The 12,984-nt window shown below is 33.0% G+C and overlaps 1 protein-coding gene across 1 annotated transcript in view; it reads right to left on the reverse strand.

The window, feature by feature from the left end:
- The window catches only part of LOC138183875 (uncharacterized), a 71,024-nt gene extending 58,765 nt beyond the window's left edge, over window positions 1–12,259 (reverse strand). The window contains exon 1 of the mRNA XM_069121351.1: window positions 12,005–12,259. Within this exon, the coding sequence (XP_068977452.1) occupies window positions 12,005–12,027 (23 nt within the window). The 5' untranslated portion in view covers window positions 12,028–12,259. The remainder of the gene's footprint in view (window positions 1–12,004) is intronic.
- Window positions 12,260–12,984: the final 725 nt, after the last annotated feature.

Below are 12,984 nucleotides of genomic sequence, written 5' to 3' on the forward strand. Positions count from 1 at the left end.
CGCGTGGCCTGACGGAGATTTCTTTGGAAACACGCGTGCCAGTCAACGTGTTAATAAGGCGTACTGTGCTTTATGGATAGCAGCGAGTGGTAGAGTCGCCAGCGTTGCTCGCTCGCCAGGAGAATTATAGTCTAAATTAATACCAATTCAGAGGGAGGGGGCGATTTTCGACGAAAACGTCTTCCTTTCGTTTGCTCGCGCGGCAAATTGATATTCGTTTCGACTAGATTTTTTCGAGCGAGCGGAGCGAACGAGCATCGCCTACGTATGTAAATACGTTAAATCAATGCTGCACGTGTTATACGGGCGAAAATGGAACGCAAACTGATACAATACTAGAAACTAAATACGTACTTTGGCCGAGCTCGCTGTAACCAGTTGGTTAAACTCTATGTCGGTCACTATTGTTGTCGGTCAAAGCTGATGTCGGTGAAGTCTAGTATCGGTGAAGTTTAGCGTCGATGAATCGTCGGTGAAAACAGTGTCGGTTAAATGATACGGACCTAACGTGATTACTTGGCTACGCTGTCGTCGCGACTAACGAAATACGCGCTATTCTGCGAAATGATTAACGAGCTACATATCACGGAAAGCTACTTTCCGCAGGCATGTAATCTAACCGTGACCGCGCCAGTGTTCATTGACTCGTCAGTTCCGTTCGACAAGCTGTAATTTTTTCGTTTTGCCGTTGAGTCGTTTGAAAATTTCCTGTCGCGGCCGCCAGTGAAACTGAGGACGCGCGCCTCTGCAACAGAGACAACGCGAAGGACGTTGCACTCCCGTAAGGATACCTATGTTTACAACCGTAGTGGATGTACGGTAGAACGAACACGTGCATTATTAGGTTACTAATTGTCGTAACGTTCGTCATCTGGGACGATAACCGTAACACAGACCCGCGGGATACACTTGATAACGTTCTATTTCTTAAAATTGCACTCATATATTCAGATATGTACCTCGTATACGTATAGTTCGAAGAGAACCATCAGGCTTAAAATATAGGACAGGCCATGAGTCAATCATTTTGGGCGACCTTCTACCTTGTGTGCATTTCTTTAACCTTTTTAACTCTTTTTTCAAGTATCGTTCATATTAACATTGCGATATTTATAGGTACCAACTTTTCGTAAAATTGCGTTTTCTATGGCACGAGTCAAGTTGAAAATTACCGTAAATTGCAGTAGAACGATCAAGATTAAAATAAGAAAGGAGACTATGAATTTGAATTATTTCACCTTACAGAAAGATTTTTATCTAAAAATTCTGAATATATAACTCTACTTTGTTGAATGTTGTTTAAATTACCATTGTGACGTACGATTTTTTCCTAAACTTGCATTCACGTAGCTCTACAAAAGAACGATCAGATTCGTAGAGGAGGTCATGGGTTTCGACTATTTTAAGAAGTTTTATATGTCAAGATTTCAAAGGAAGAGTTTCATTAAGATCTTTCTAATCGTTTTGTCCAATTATAATATACGAACTTCGCCTAAAATTACATCCTTATAGTGTTAGATTCAAAGTAAAGGATTTTGAGAATTTTGATTATATTAGAAAATCTTTTACCCTAGAATTCTGCAGTGTCGTTTAGACCAATTCATTGCCTTAAGATTTTTTAGAAGACATTTGAGTAATTTTCTAAACCGTGTCGAATGTGACGTATTTCTGCCGAAAAAGTGCTCGTGCAATGATGGGGGATGATTTCGCACTTGGCAAAAGAGGTGAAGTATTCGAACAGTGTATGTAATTTATGTCTGATGGTCCTTAATAAAGCTTAAGGTAGCGTTAAAATGAAACTTCATTACGAATGCAATCTGTCGTTGTTGCATTTGAACCATAATCTGTACGACGACTGTGACTCAATATCATCATGCAAGTAGTTAATACTATTACATGCGAATAAGGTCACGGATTTTTATATTAAAATCATAGCATGAAATTGGGCAGTTTGGTTTATGGTAGTTCCTCTGAAGAAAGCATTTAAAAAGGACTGAATGTGCAAAGTATTATTATCGAAGGAATGAAAAGTTGTCAGTAGGAAACAATGCCATAATTGCCAGTAGGCCATAAGAATGAGATAAATATTATAAATAAGAAATAATCTTTTAAGATATTAAGCAAATAATATAACGAAGTATGTAATCTCTTTAGAAGGAGTAATAGAAAAACTAATTTCTAATAAAAGATTCTCGACTGAAGCAAAAAATAATTTTAGCACTTTGTTGGTGCATTTCATTTTATCATGATGTTCGAAAACACGAGATCATAAACTCGCATGTACTACTTTTCATTAGCCTGTAATTAAGAAGAAATTAAGAACTTTATTTTGTTTTGTGTAATATTTTATGTAGTACATAGAGCTCATAGCGCGAGAAGAGAATAGTTTGTAAATAAGTCTGATAATAATATACTTGTACAGATGTATCTGTTTCTTGAAACTTACAATTTAAAAAGAATTGGACTTTCCCTACAATAAATTATTATTAGGAAAATTTTGATAATGTATACGATACACGATTTAGTTAGATCCATTATTTGAATGATAAATTTCAATTAATACTAATAAGCGAGTTAAATTTTCAGTAACAATCGTATAAACAAAATTATTTGGAACTACTGAGAATTAATTTCGATTATAATAACAACGATTTGTTCTCGAAGTCAGTCAAAATAAATAAGTTGATCGCGTCACCTGAAAAATACCGCAACATTCCTAGAGCATGTTAAACGAGGAATTTGAAGAATCTCATTTAAAACTAATTCCTTTCACTTCAATACATCTTGTATATTCCGCACTTCGTAAAGAATGATTAATACAAAACAACGGATTTATGAGCAAGTAAAAACTGCATAAAACGCTTCCTATTACACATCATAGCTAACTTTGGTGCTGCAGTATTGAAGAAGCAATGCAAAAATTAAAAAACTGAGTAATTATCGTTTCTTTATAGTCTTATATGGTAATAAGGATTATACTATAACGCGCTAGAGTGTAATTTTAGTTACGTTTGGTCGACCTTTCTTTTAGTCACTCTTAAATTTTAAAAACAAATGCACACAAATTTGTTACTACTTTGAGCTTTTCTTTTATTTCCATGCGTGCACGCGGTTTTATAACATCATATGTATCTTTTCACTCTTAATTTCTGATTTTATTCTCCGACATGTTTGCTTTCGCGCCACGTTTCGCGCCACGCGCCAAATTAAACTGCCTATCGAAACTAGAAGATAAAAGATAGAAATTAATATATCGTTACTTAATTTTCTTTACTGATGTTTGTATTATTAATCTCAATAAATTTTTGCGTACCCTTGCTTTTAGTTGACGACATATAATTTTAATTTACATTCTACATTTTGCGCATTAATTGTCATTAGTGGCCGTTAAAATTAAGTAATCTAATCCAAAATTAATTTTAGAGTATCATGCTTTGTAATAATAATAGTAACTATTGTGGTAATCTATGATAATACACAGTTTAAAAATACTTTTGGAGGCACTTAAACCATAACTCCATTTTTATAAAAATACCTATATTACAGCGATACAATATATACAATTAATTTCATTTCATTATTTTTTAGGAAACCTAAATTTAATCGCTGTTCTTAACATTTGTCGGTAGAAGGCACGTGATAAGTAAAATGAGATTCGGATCTTTTGCACGAGAATGGCAAAGATTTCACTGTACGTGCACGCATGATTTCTATAAATCTTTACTTTTACGCTTACTTTCTATCAATGGAAAACTCTTGCAGATCTGTTATTTATATAATATATCGTTCGCGTTAAACGAGCTAGAAACACGTATCAAAATGGAGGGGAAGATAGTATATTTTTACATTATACGTGTGAAAGCGTGCTTCTCTTATGTCCACGATGCCTGTAGAAATACCTACTTAAGACTATTAACAGTATGTGTGCCTCTGAGACGTTCCAAATAACTGAACTAATCAAACAAAAAGCTTAAAATACTATTACTAATGGAAATATTTCACTTTCATGAATTAATATTTGACTAAGTAACCCTTGGTGTTATTTTAATTCTGTTTGTGTGTTTTAAAAAGTACTTAATTCAAGATTTAATAACTAATATTTGTTTCGTTTTTAATATTAATTAGTAATATTTAGTCTGTGTAACACTAGTTTGTAAGTAATTACTATTTAGTAATTAGTACTAATTTTATTGGTTTATTTTCGTTTTTCTCTTTTTACTTGTTAGATAATGAGAATTATTTCGAGTAATAATTTTTCAGTACACTCACTAGTTCCTGACATTCTATTTATATTACCTCCAAGCACTGGTTTATGGCTTTAGTTTTTCCTTTTTGCCACATTCTAAACAATTTCGTATATGCACGTCTTTAGTCAATATTTTCCAAAAATTTGTAAGCCAACAATTTGGAGTAAAAGATTTCGATTTCTATGCCTCCGATTTTTGCACAGTAGCGTATATGGATTATTAAAAAAAGAAAACACGATGTTTAATCTACACTGAAATGAAATACCAGAAATAACAATTACCATAGTGATGATAATAAAGGTAACGATGTATGAAATAATGAGCTTCTATATTTTACATAATGCCTACTAAACGTTGCGAAACACAATCGCTCAAGCTTGGAACATAATTAGAGACATCCAGTGGAGTTCGTTGTAGCGATTAAATCATATACCTTATAAAAATTTCGATACACTTTCAAAATTAATATTTAACACTTCTTCGATAAAATTACAAATGATTGAAGCTAGAACGTACAAATTTTTACCGAATTATAGAAATGAAAAGTTACATAAGAAATAATTATTCTTTCGTGAAAGTTTTCGTAGTTTTGGCAAGCTGGTTTTGCTGAAAGCTATATAGGAATATTCAAATTTTTATATAAAATCTTATGTATCCAGATTTCATTAAATATCGATTTAAATTTTTACGATTCATAAACTTTTACTGATAACTTTTACTGTTATAATACATTCACTTCGCAGAACTATAATGTTTTACAAACTTGCATTTTAATTTGCAAACTTGCATGTTTTGCAAACTTGTATGGCATTTTTCTATAATTATTACGTATGGCTCATTTAATATCACACTTGTCAGTATCCAACAAAACTGCGTGAAGGTTGCTAATTACATTTAACTGTTTACGATCAATGGCTCGTGTCTGAGATATAACAACGTAATTATATTTACAAAACACATTTATTTAAATATGTAAATTATTACAAAATATTAGTATATTTTAATTATAGAACGTTTATTTTTTATCTTCATAAATATTCGTATTTTTTACCATAGTGTATCATACAGATTATGTCCTTCAAAGTGAGAGATCAATATCTTCTCAATAAGGAAGCAATGAATAGGATACCGTAATTGAAAGGATTAAAGGTTGTCGGCTACGGTAAGATGACAAAAAACTATGCAACACATTAATTCGATCCATTTAATGAAAAATTGTATGCTTTAATGTACACTGTACACTATCATTTCGCTATAAATCACGAGTCTAGTACTATCGACTATGTAATTGCGTAATTCGATCATGAAAAGGAAAATGATTTTCGATATAAATAAGTAGAATAGCTAACCGAAAAAGTGTTTATTAATTTTTAAGTTACAGGAAAATTTCTGTAATGCTTATAAAATGGAATCTATGTTACTAATCATGAAATGAATTCCCCACAGAAAAATATAAACTAGTATCACTAGTATAAGGACATTTCAATTCTAACAAAAATGAAACAAAGCTCTAAAAATAAATTGTTTCGCATATTGATGCTAAACTTCGTTATTATAATATTACAAAATAATATAAAATAATAAAAAAGCATCTGTTGGAATTATAAAAAGTCTGAAGTAAATTGTGTATGACAAATATAAATTCAAATTCTTGAAGTTTCATAAAAAAGAAGCTGTGAAATACATGCTTTACGCTATTTAAACAATGTATAATTATTTGAATAATTTCGTTCTCTAAATTAATAAAATATTTATTGCTAAATCAAACCCATTAAACATATTCGGTAATTTAGTGAATTTTAACTGCTTTCATTAATAGGCATACTTTTCTTACTCACCGTGTTCTCCACGGCTGATTCTGGAATTTTTCTTCGTGTATTAGTATAATTTATCTCTCGGAAACTCTCGTGATTCAAGTCCCAGTAATTCTCAGTAATAAGAGAATCCTCTTTATTCAATTAAATCGTTACTACTTTTACGATCCATAGAATGTATTTTTACGTAAATGCATGTAGCTATAAACACATCGAAATTCGTTTTATCGGATATTCGCTGCTCGATAGTGATTCGCAAATAGTTTCACACCAATTAATCTAAATATTCGATAAGAATACTGTTAAATACAATTATTTACTTGAATAATATTACAAAATTCAGCGAAGTAAATGTTTCTTCAGTACGTACACGTGTAAATCACAAAAGTGCACTTGTTTCTAAATGATCAACTAGATCTTAAAGTCTAGTAGCTTGTGTTTCTGAAATAAGCAATTTTTTTAAATATACACGCGATGTTCCGTAACTGGTGGTACAAGGGATACAGGATGATCCCTACGAGGAAAAATAAGTTAGAAATATGGAATAAAATTTTCTCATAAAATGCTTTCTTTTGGAGAAAAATAAATTTGACAACGTATCTTATGCCTGACCAGTTCTTAACATTTAAGCGTTCAAACTTTATTTTCTAGAAAAATGACAGCTTAAATGGACAAAATTTATTCTACAGTTTTGATTTATTTTCGTATATGTAATAATCTCCTGCTGACTGTTTAGTCATGCTTAGTCTGCACTTAGACAAGTTTAAGTATACTTAATAACTCTTCAAACTTGAGTTTCTCAAAAACGAAGTGTCATATGAAAAAATTCTATATTTTTAATTTATTTTTTTCACACAGAGTCATGCTGTACCCAATTATACCATCACAGACAAGCGTGTACAATTTAAAATCTTTTCATTTACATATTAAAAGTATTGATAATTATAATTATTATAAAATAATAATTATACCTTGATTATCATCCTAAAATTTAAAAATTTTTTTATTGTTTCAAATAATATAATTAAAAGTATGTCAAAGAATTACTTTAGAGAATAAGATGACTGCGATTAAAATCCAAAGCATTTTTAAATTAATATTCAAATATTAATGTTTAATCGTTAATTACTTTAATGTAGTTTAATTTAAACTTTATTTTATATTAAGTACTTTTCAAAATTTAATCACACATATGAGAAAAATATTCTACATGAAATTCTTTAAGCGTATAAATAATCCATAAAGTAATTTTTATGGTGACCTAATTTAAACAATTTTTTCGAACATATTTCAAACGTTATATGTATGTAACAAAAATATCATCTTTATTTTTTAGCAATTCGTTATTTAGAGTCGCAAATTTGGCAAGGAAGCCTATTGTAAATGAATTATTATATCGTTTTGTATAAAATAAAAGCCTAGGTACTACAAGATCAAATATAAAATTCACCTGTTACGAGAATTCGTTCGAGTCTGACCTATAGCGACTCATACTACTTGCACTGGAAGCTCTACATACTTCAATGCGCCGAACTTTACAATAATCGATCGCTCCTACCATTTATGGAAGATTTTATCAACGCACTATAAAATTTGCAACTTACATTATATCTTAAACAATAGCTTCATAATAACGGTTAACTACTAAGAATATAAAGAAGGATTACGTAGCGTTTATAGGCAATTAAACGGTTCAATTACAACGATCGACCAGTGATAATCACGAGGAAAATCGATTCATGATTCCTTCGACATTTAACGTCAGATAGTTTACTGGAAATTTAACAAGATAACAGCTCATTTGTAGAAATGACGCGTTTTCGTTTCTATCGTCTTTTGTTGAATCAAGTGAAAAGCGTTCATGTCGTTAAAACTTACTCTTCCTTTAACAAATACATCGTAATTACGTTTGTGTGATGCAAATCTATTGTTGGGAAAATTTTGTAACTAACACTTGTCAATCCTTGAGGATTACGTACAATGAATTAGTTATATATTTTAATAATTATGAACGTAATTCCTATTTTATTATTTGGCCTATGTTCTTTGATTTTCAATTAAAAAATGAAGTAAATGTGGCAGTAATATACAGATTGGAGATAGTAAAGTAAGTTAAAAATTAATATTTGGTATAATTAGTATTCTATTTTCTACTATGAATATATTTACATTGTTAAGATATTCTACAAAATGTTAAGTACATCTGTCTGTCGTTTTCATACTTTTTTAAATCGTTTATCGAAATATTAATTTTTAACTACTCTAATGTTATTTGTTAAGAAAAGATAAGAAATCACAAATATAGTATCGTAAAACACGAACTTAATTCATAGAAATCAATGTTCTTTAGTTCAAGAAAAATACACTTCAGTGTACGATCGTTTACTCAATAAACGTTATGCATAAGTTAAGTAAGAACATATGATTCACGCTGCCATATAGATGCATCGTCTGAACGGTTTCTCCACACTAATTACAACGTTACAATATTTTCTCCTTATTTACGTTTCTACTCTTCATTCTATTTTAATAACTCACGTTTAAAAATGTGAAATATTTCCTGAGATACTTCAATAAAATAAAAATCTGAACAAATACGCTAGAGTAGGATTCGGAAAAATAATTTGTGCATAAATGGAGTTCACTTATAATGGAAATTCCCTGATTAACCCCTCCGCCTATGATTTTCCTTTCATATAGTAGGAATTCACGATCAGATAAATGGAACCAGGAATTCATTTAATCGCATCAAATAAAATTTTGCTTTTAGAAACAGAACTTAGATATCATCTTTCCAACACTGATTATATGTATATTTAAGACCACTATTCGTATTATATACTAATTTTTCACTAAAAGATGTATTTTCAATTTTTTCGCTTAAAGGATTACAACGAATATCTTGCTACTTTTATGTACATTTTCAAATTGATTCAAGATTGATTTCGAATCTTATCGGTATAATTAGGATAGTCGTGCCTCGGTACAGTGTTAGTGGAATTTTACAAGGTTTCGTACGTATATAGTTACGATTATTATAAAAAAGATAAAATTATTACGAATCTACTTGCTTTTAATTTTGGAATTGAAATACGTCTTAAAAATAATCAGGTATCCGGATACTTTTAAACTTAGTGTAAGCCACAGTTTCTCTTGATAGAGCCAGTTTGACAACCGAAACTGTTCCGTTATGCGGGTCGTATCATTCCGGTAATCACCAATATAACACAACAATTGCTACACATCGTCGTATCATTACAATAAAATGATTCTCCTTTACCCACCAAACGACTCATCTTTATCAGCAACGTTCTATCTGTGCTACTAAACAGCAGGAGGGTCAAGAAGCGTGATTCGTGACTCGAAAATTTGAAAAACGTATCCGTCGACTTTCACTGTTGAACGTCCACTTCCTGTCCCGTCGACGAATTTACGATCGATTCTGATTCCCTGCACGCGCTCGCAACGAGCACACACAATCGACAGAAATGACTCGCGATGCTTGGTATCCGCAACGGTACAACATACGGGATTACCATGAGAAATCTGACATTTCTATATCGCGTACACACTGAACGCCCACGCGTTACTTAACTCGTTACGTTGATACACGTCAGATCTTAGGCAACCGAGCACAATTAAAGATACACGCAACGAGCCTCCGTCGAGGATTCACCGTGCATCAGCCTTCGAAGCCGAGACCCTATTCCAGTCAGACTTCGGTCAGTTCGACTGTGTCTCTCCTTATTAGACTCGAACACGTACACACACTGGTGTTGTGCAAAAGTCAGCCTGTATGTGTTTGCCGGTCTTCTGATCACGACGAAATATTTTTGGTGGACTGTTTTTTAGGCCATGGATTATGTAAATGAATTTTTAGATAGTTTTTGCGTCACGTTAGTCGTTTCGTGTTTAAATCTCCGTTTAAGTCTGTGATACTGGGATTACCGGACTCAAAATTAGCAATTCGGCATTTTTCAGGCAACTTTTGCAGATTCATAGTGACTTATTTTTTGGCATTCCTTCGAACGATTCCTTATAAAATATGTGCACATTTGTTTTTCCTTCCACACTACATTCTTCCATGTTCCTTTCATCTTAACTTTTTCGACGTAAGTTTTATATTTCTTGGTTAAAAATCCATAGTACTTGTATGAAATTGCATAGAATATTCAAAATACTTATAGAATTGTATTAGAAGCTATTTCTGAGCAAAGATTTTTATCTTTTGTGTTTACGGTAAGAAATTAAAGATATAAAATCCGGCTACAGAGGTAGAGCTAGAAGGATTAAATAACGCAACAATGCAGAATACCTATAAAATTGTCTGAAATGAGTCAGGAACGGAAAGAAAGTTAAAAATGTTAAAAATGGGAATCAGCTGTTTGAAGCATTGAGGAGAAAATGATAGAAAATGCTGAACAAGTTCATTAAAAAGTTATTCGGCAACTTTCTCAGAAGAACAGCCGCTTCTGAGAAGGCAAAAGGAGGTCATATAAAATATCGATTTATTTATAAATATCTTTTGAGCTAATTCGTTGACAAAATACTTTGTTTAAAGTAACAAGTCAATCTCAGAAATATCATTGTGTGTTGCTAAATTCAGTCATAAAATAAGAAAATACTTTCTCTTGGTAAATGTGATATTACATTTGCATGGTATTTTATAAATAATTTGATTGCAAATTATATCTGTTAGAGAATACTTTAGCTTTTCAATTGGGAATAATAAAAATAGGAATCTCAAAAATATTTTTGGACATTAATCATTTTGTTTTGTTATTTTTGAACTGTAAATATTTATGTAAAAAGCTGTAAATATAAATTTATAAATAAAAATACTAGAATAAATGAATTCTCTAAAGTAATATTTCATGATTTTCTTTCCTTTTTATCATTATTATTAAATATTTCTATTATCTTCATTATATATTTCTATTTATGTTGTTCCAATTTTTGTAATAATCTACAGTTGTTAGATACACAATTCTCCGTATAGAGATATCTGAATATTATATCATCCCTGCTAAAATATTTAACCCTTAATTACTTCTTTTGAAAGCGAATATATGTCATTTCAATATTGGTCAGAAAAAGATACAAAGTAAGTGCCAAAATGTCAAATTTTTTATTTGAACCACTTTCGTAATTCTCCGCGTATTCTACGTGGAACAAACGTTGCGGATCAACCCTTCGCCTCGCAATTTCTTTAAGAAACATATTTCCTTAGTGGCTGTCAGAATACATATGAGAAAGACTCACTGAAGTCCTTGACAGAGGATAGGTACGATAGTATTATCATACTATTAAGATAGCGGGTTTTTGAAAGTAAAAGCCTATTGCACAAGCGTAACGTGTAATGTACGACAGCTTACTGAATGCAATGTTCAAATTATTTATACAAAGTTCAATATACAATTTCGATCGAAATAAAATAATAATTTAGACTAAAAATTGTTGGCAGTCCTTATATACTTTGATGTCTTATTGCATAAAGAGCATTAAAATGTTATATGCAATCTATATTCGACAATTGTCAGTCCTTTAAATTTACCTACTAAAATTCATGTTTCTAACAAGAACAATTTATTTTCGTCGTATTCGGACCATTGTCTGCATCATTATGAGCGGACTGCGAGGTATTCCAAGGGGTTAAGTCTTCGGATCGCTATACCGAATGTATCATTGTGGTCTTTCAAAAGAAGGCAATTAATTTCGTCGAAGTCAATTGTTTCCCAAGGCAATAAGCCAAAAATTCAAAAACTCTCACAGCGATATTTGCAAAATACGTGTTTCAACGATAACAAGAAGAAAATGCCTTGCCAGTTACTAATTCCTTCCAAACCCATTGACTCTAGCTCCTAGTTGACCTTATAACCATACTCTATAGCATCCAACAAGACCAGAGTAGTTACTCCGAAGGAACAAGTGAAGAATCCTTACCTGAACGAATCGAATCTGCCCATGTTCAATTGAGCACGGTGCACGATACCCTGATAAGATTTCTTTGTCTCGATACTCTCGAAGTGATCACAATTTTCCCAGAGAGGTCACGCGTGTCCACAGGTCTGATTTAGCTTTTTACCCAAAGACCGGCAAAGAGGCGAACGTACCGACGTAACGACTAAGCGAAAAACACTTTCTTCTTCTCAGGCTTTAGCACCAGTCGTGCTTCGTGCACGACATCGAACCACGCGACGGTCCGGCGGATACTGAGCTCTCAGGGCCTGCGATAGCCTCTTCACACGGACGAGTGAAAGCGAGAGGTGCCGCGAGAGGCACCAGCGAAGACCGACGAGTCACGAGTTCGAACAGGAAAGAGGAAGACGGAGGATCGTGTAGTTGAGCGAGAAAGCGAGTTACTTCAGTCACGTGAAAAGAAGGAAAACCTTACGAGCTACCAGGTGGAGGATAAGAGAAGCAGTCAAGAGGATAGACGTTCTCTGTGGAAGCGCGAGGACGATGGTCCTCCTGGTTACGTACATACATCCAACGAGGAGGACTGATTGAAGCGAGCAAGAAAGCACGACGCTGCAATTACGCTCCGAGAGGGAAGAAGAACGTACTTACAGGGACTCGAGGTGGAGGACGAAGGAAAATACACGCGAAGAAAAGACGAAGAAACGATGACGCTGGGAGGTGGAGGAGAAGAAGGACCGAACGATCGGTCGGTGGTTGTTAGAACGCTGCCTGTTGTTGCCTCTTCTCTTACATGCAACTCGATAGACCGATTTAAGCGAGAGAGAAAGCACCACGTTACCGGTCATGTGAGAAACGGGAGGCATTTATGGATGAACCGTAGGCTGACGTGGGACGGAACGAGTGGAACCCGACAAGGACGAGCAGAAGAGTCCGGGGGAACCTCTCGTCACGTGCTAAGAAGAAAACGGAGCCGAACAGAACGAGTTGCAACGACAGGGAGT

This window comes from Bombus flavifrons, chromosome 1 (assembly GCF_040668555.2).
Source record: "Bombus flavifrons isolate JBK064 chromosome 1, iyBomFlav1_principal, whole genome shotgun sequence".
Lineage (NCBI taxonomy): Eukaryota > Metazoa > Arthropoda > Insecta > Hymenoptera > Apidae > Bombus > Bombus flavifrons.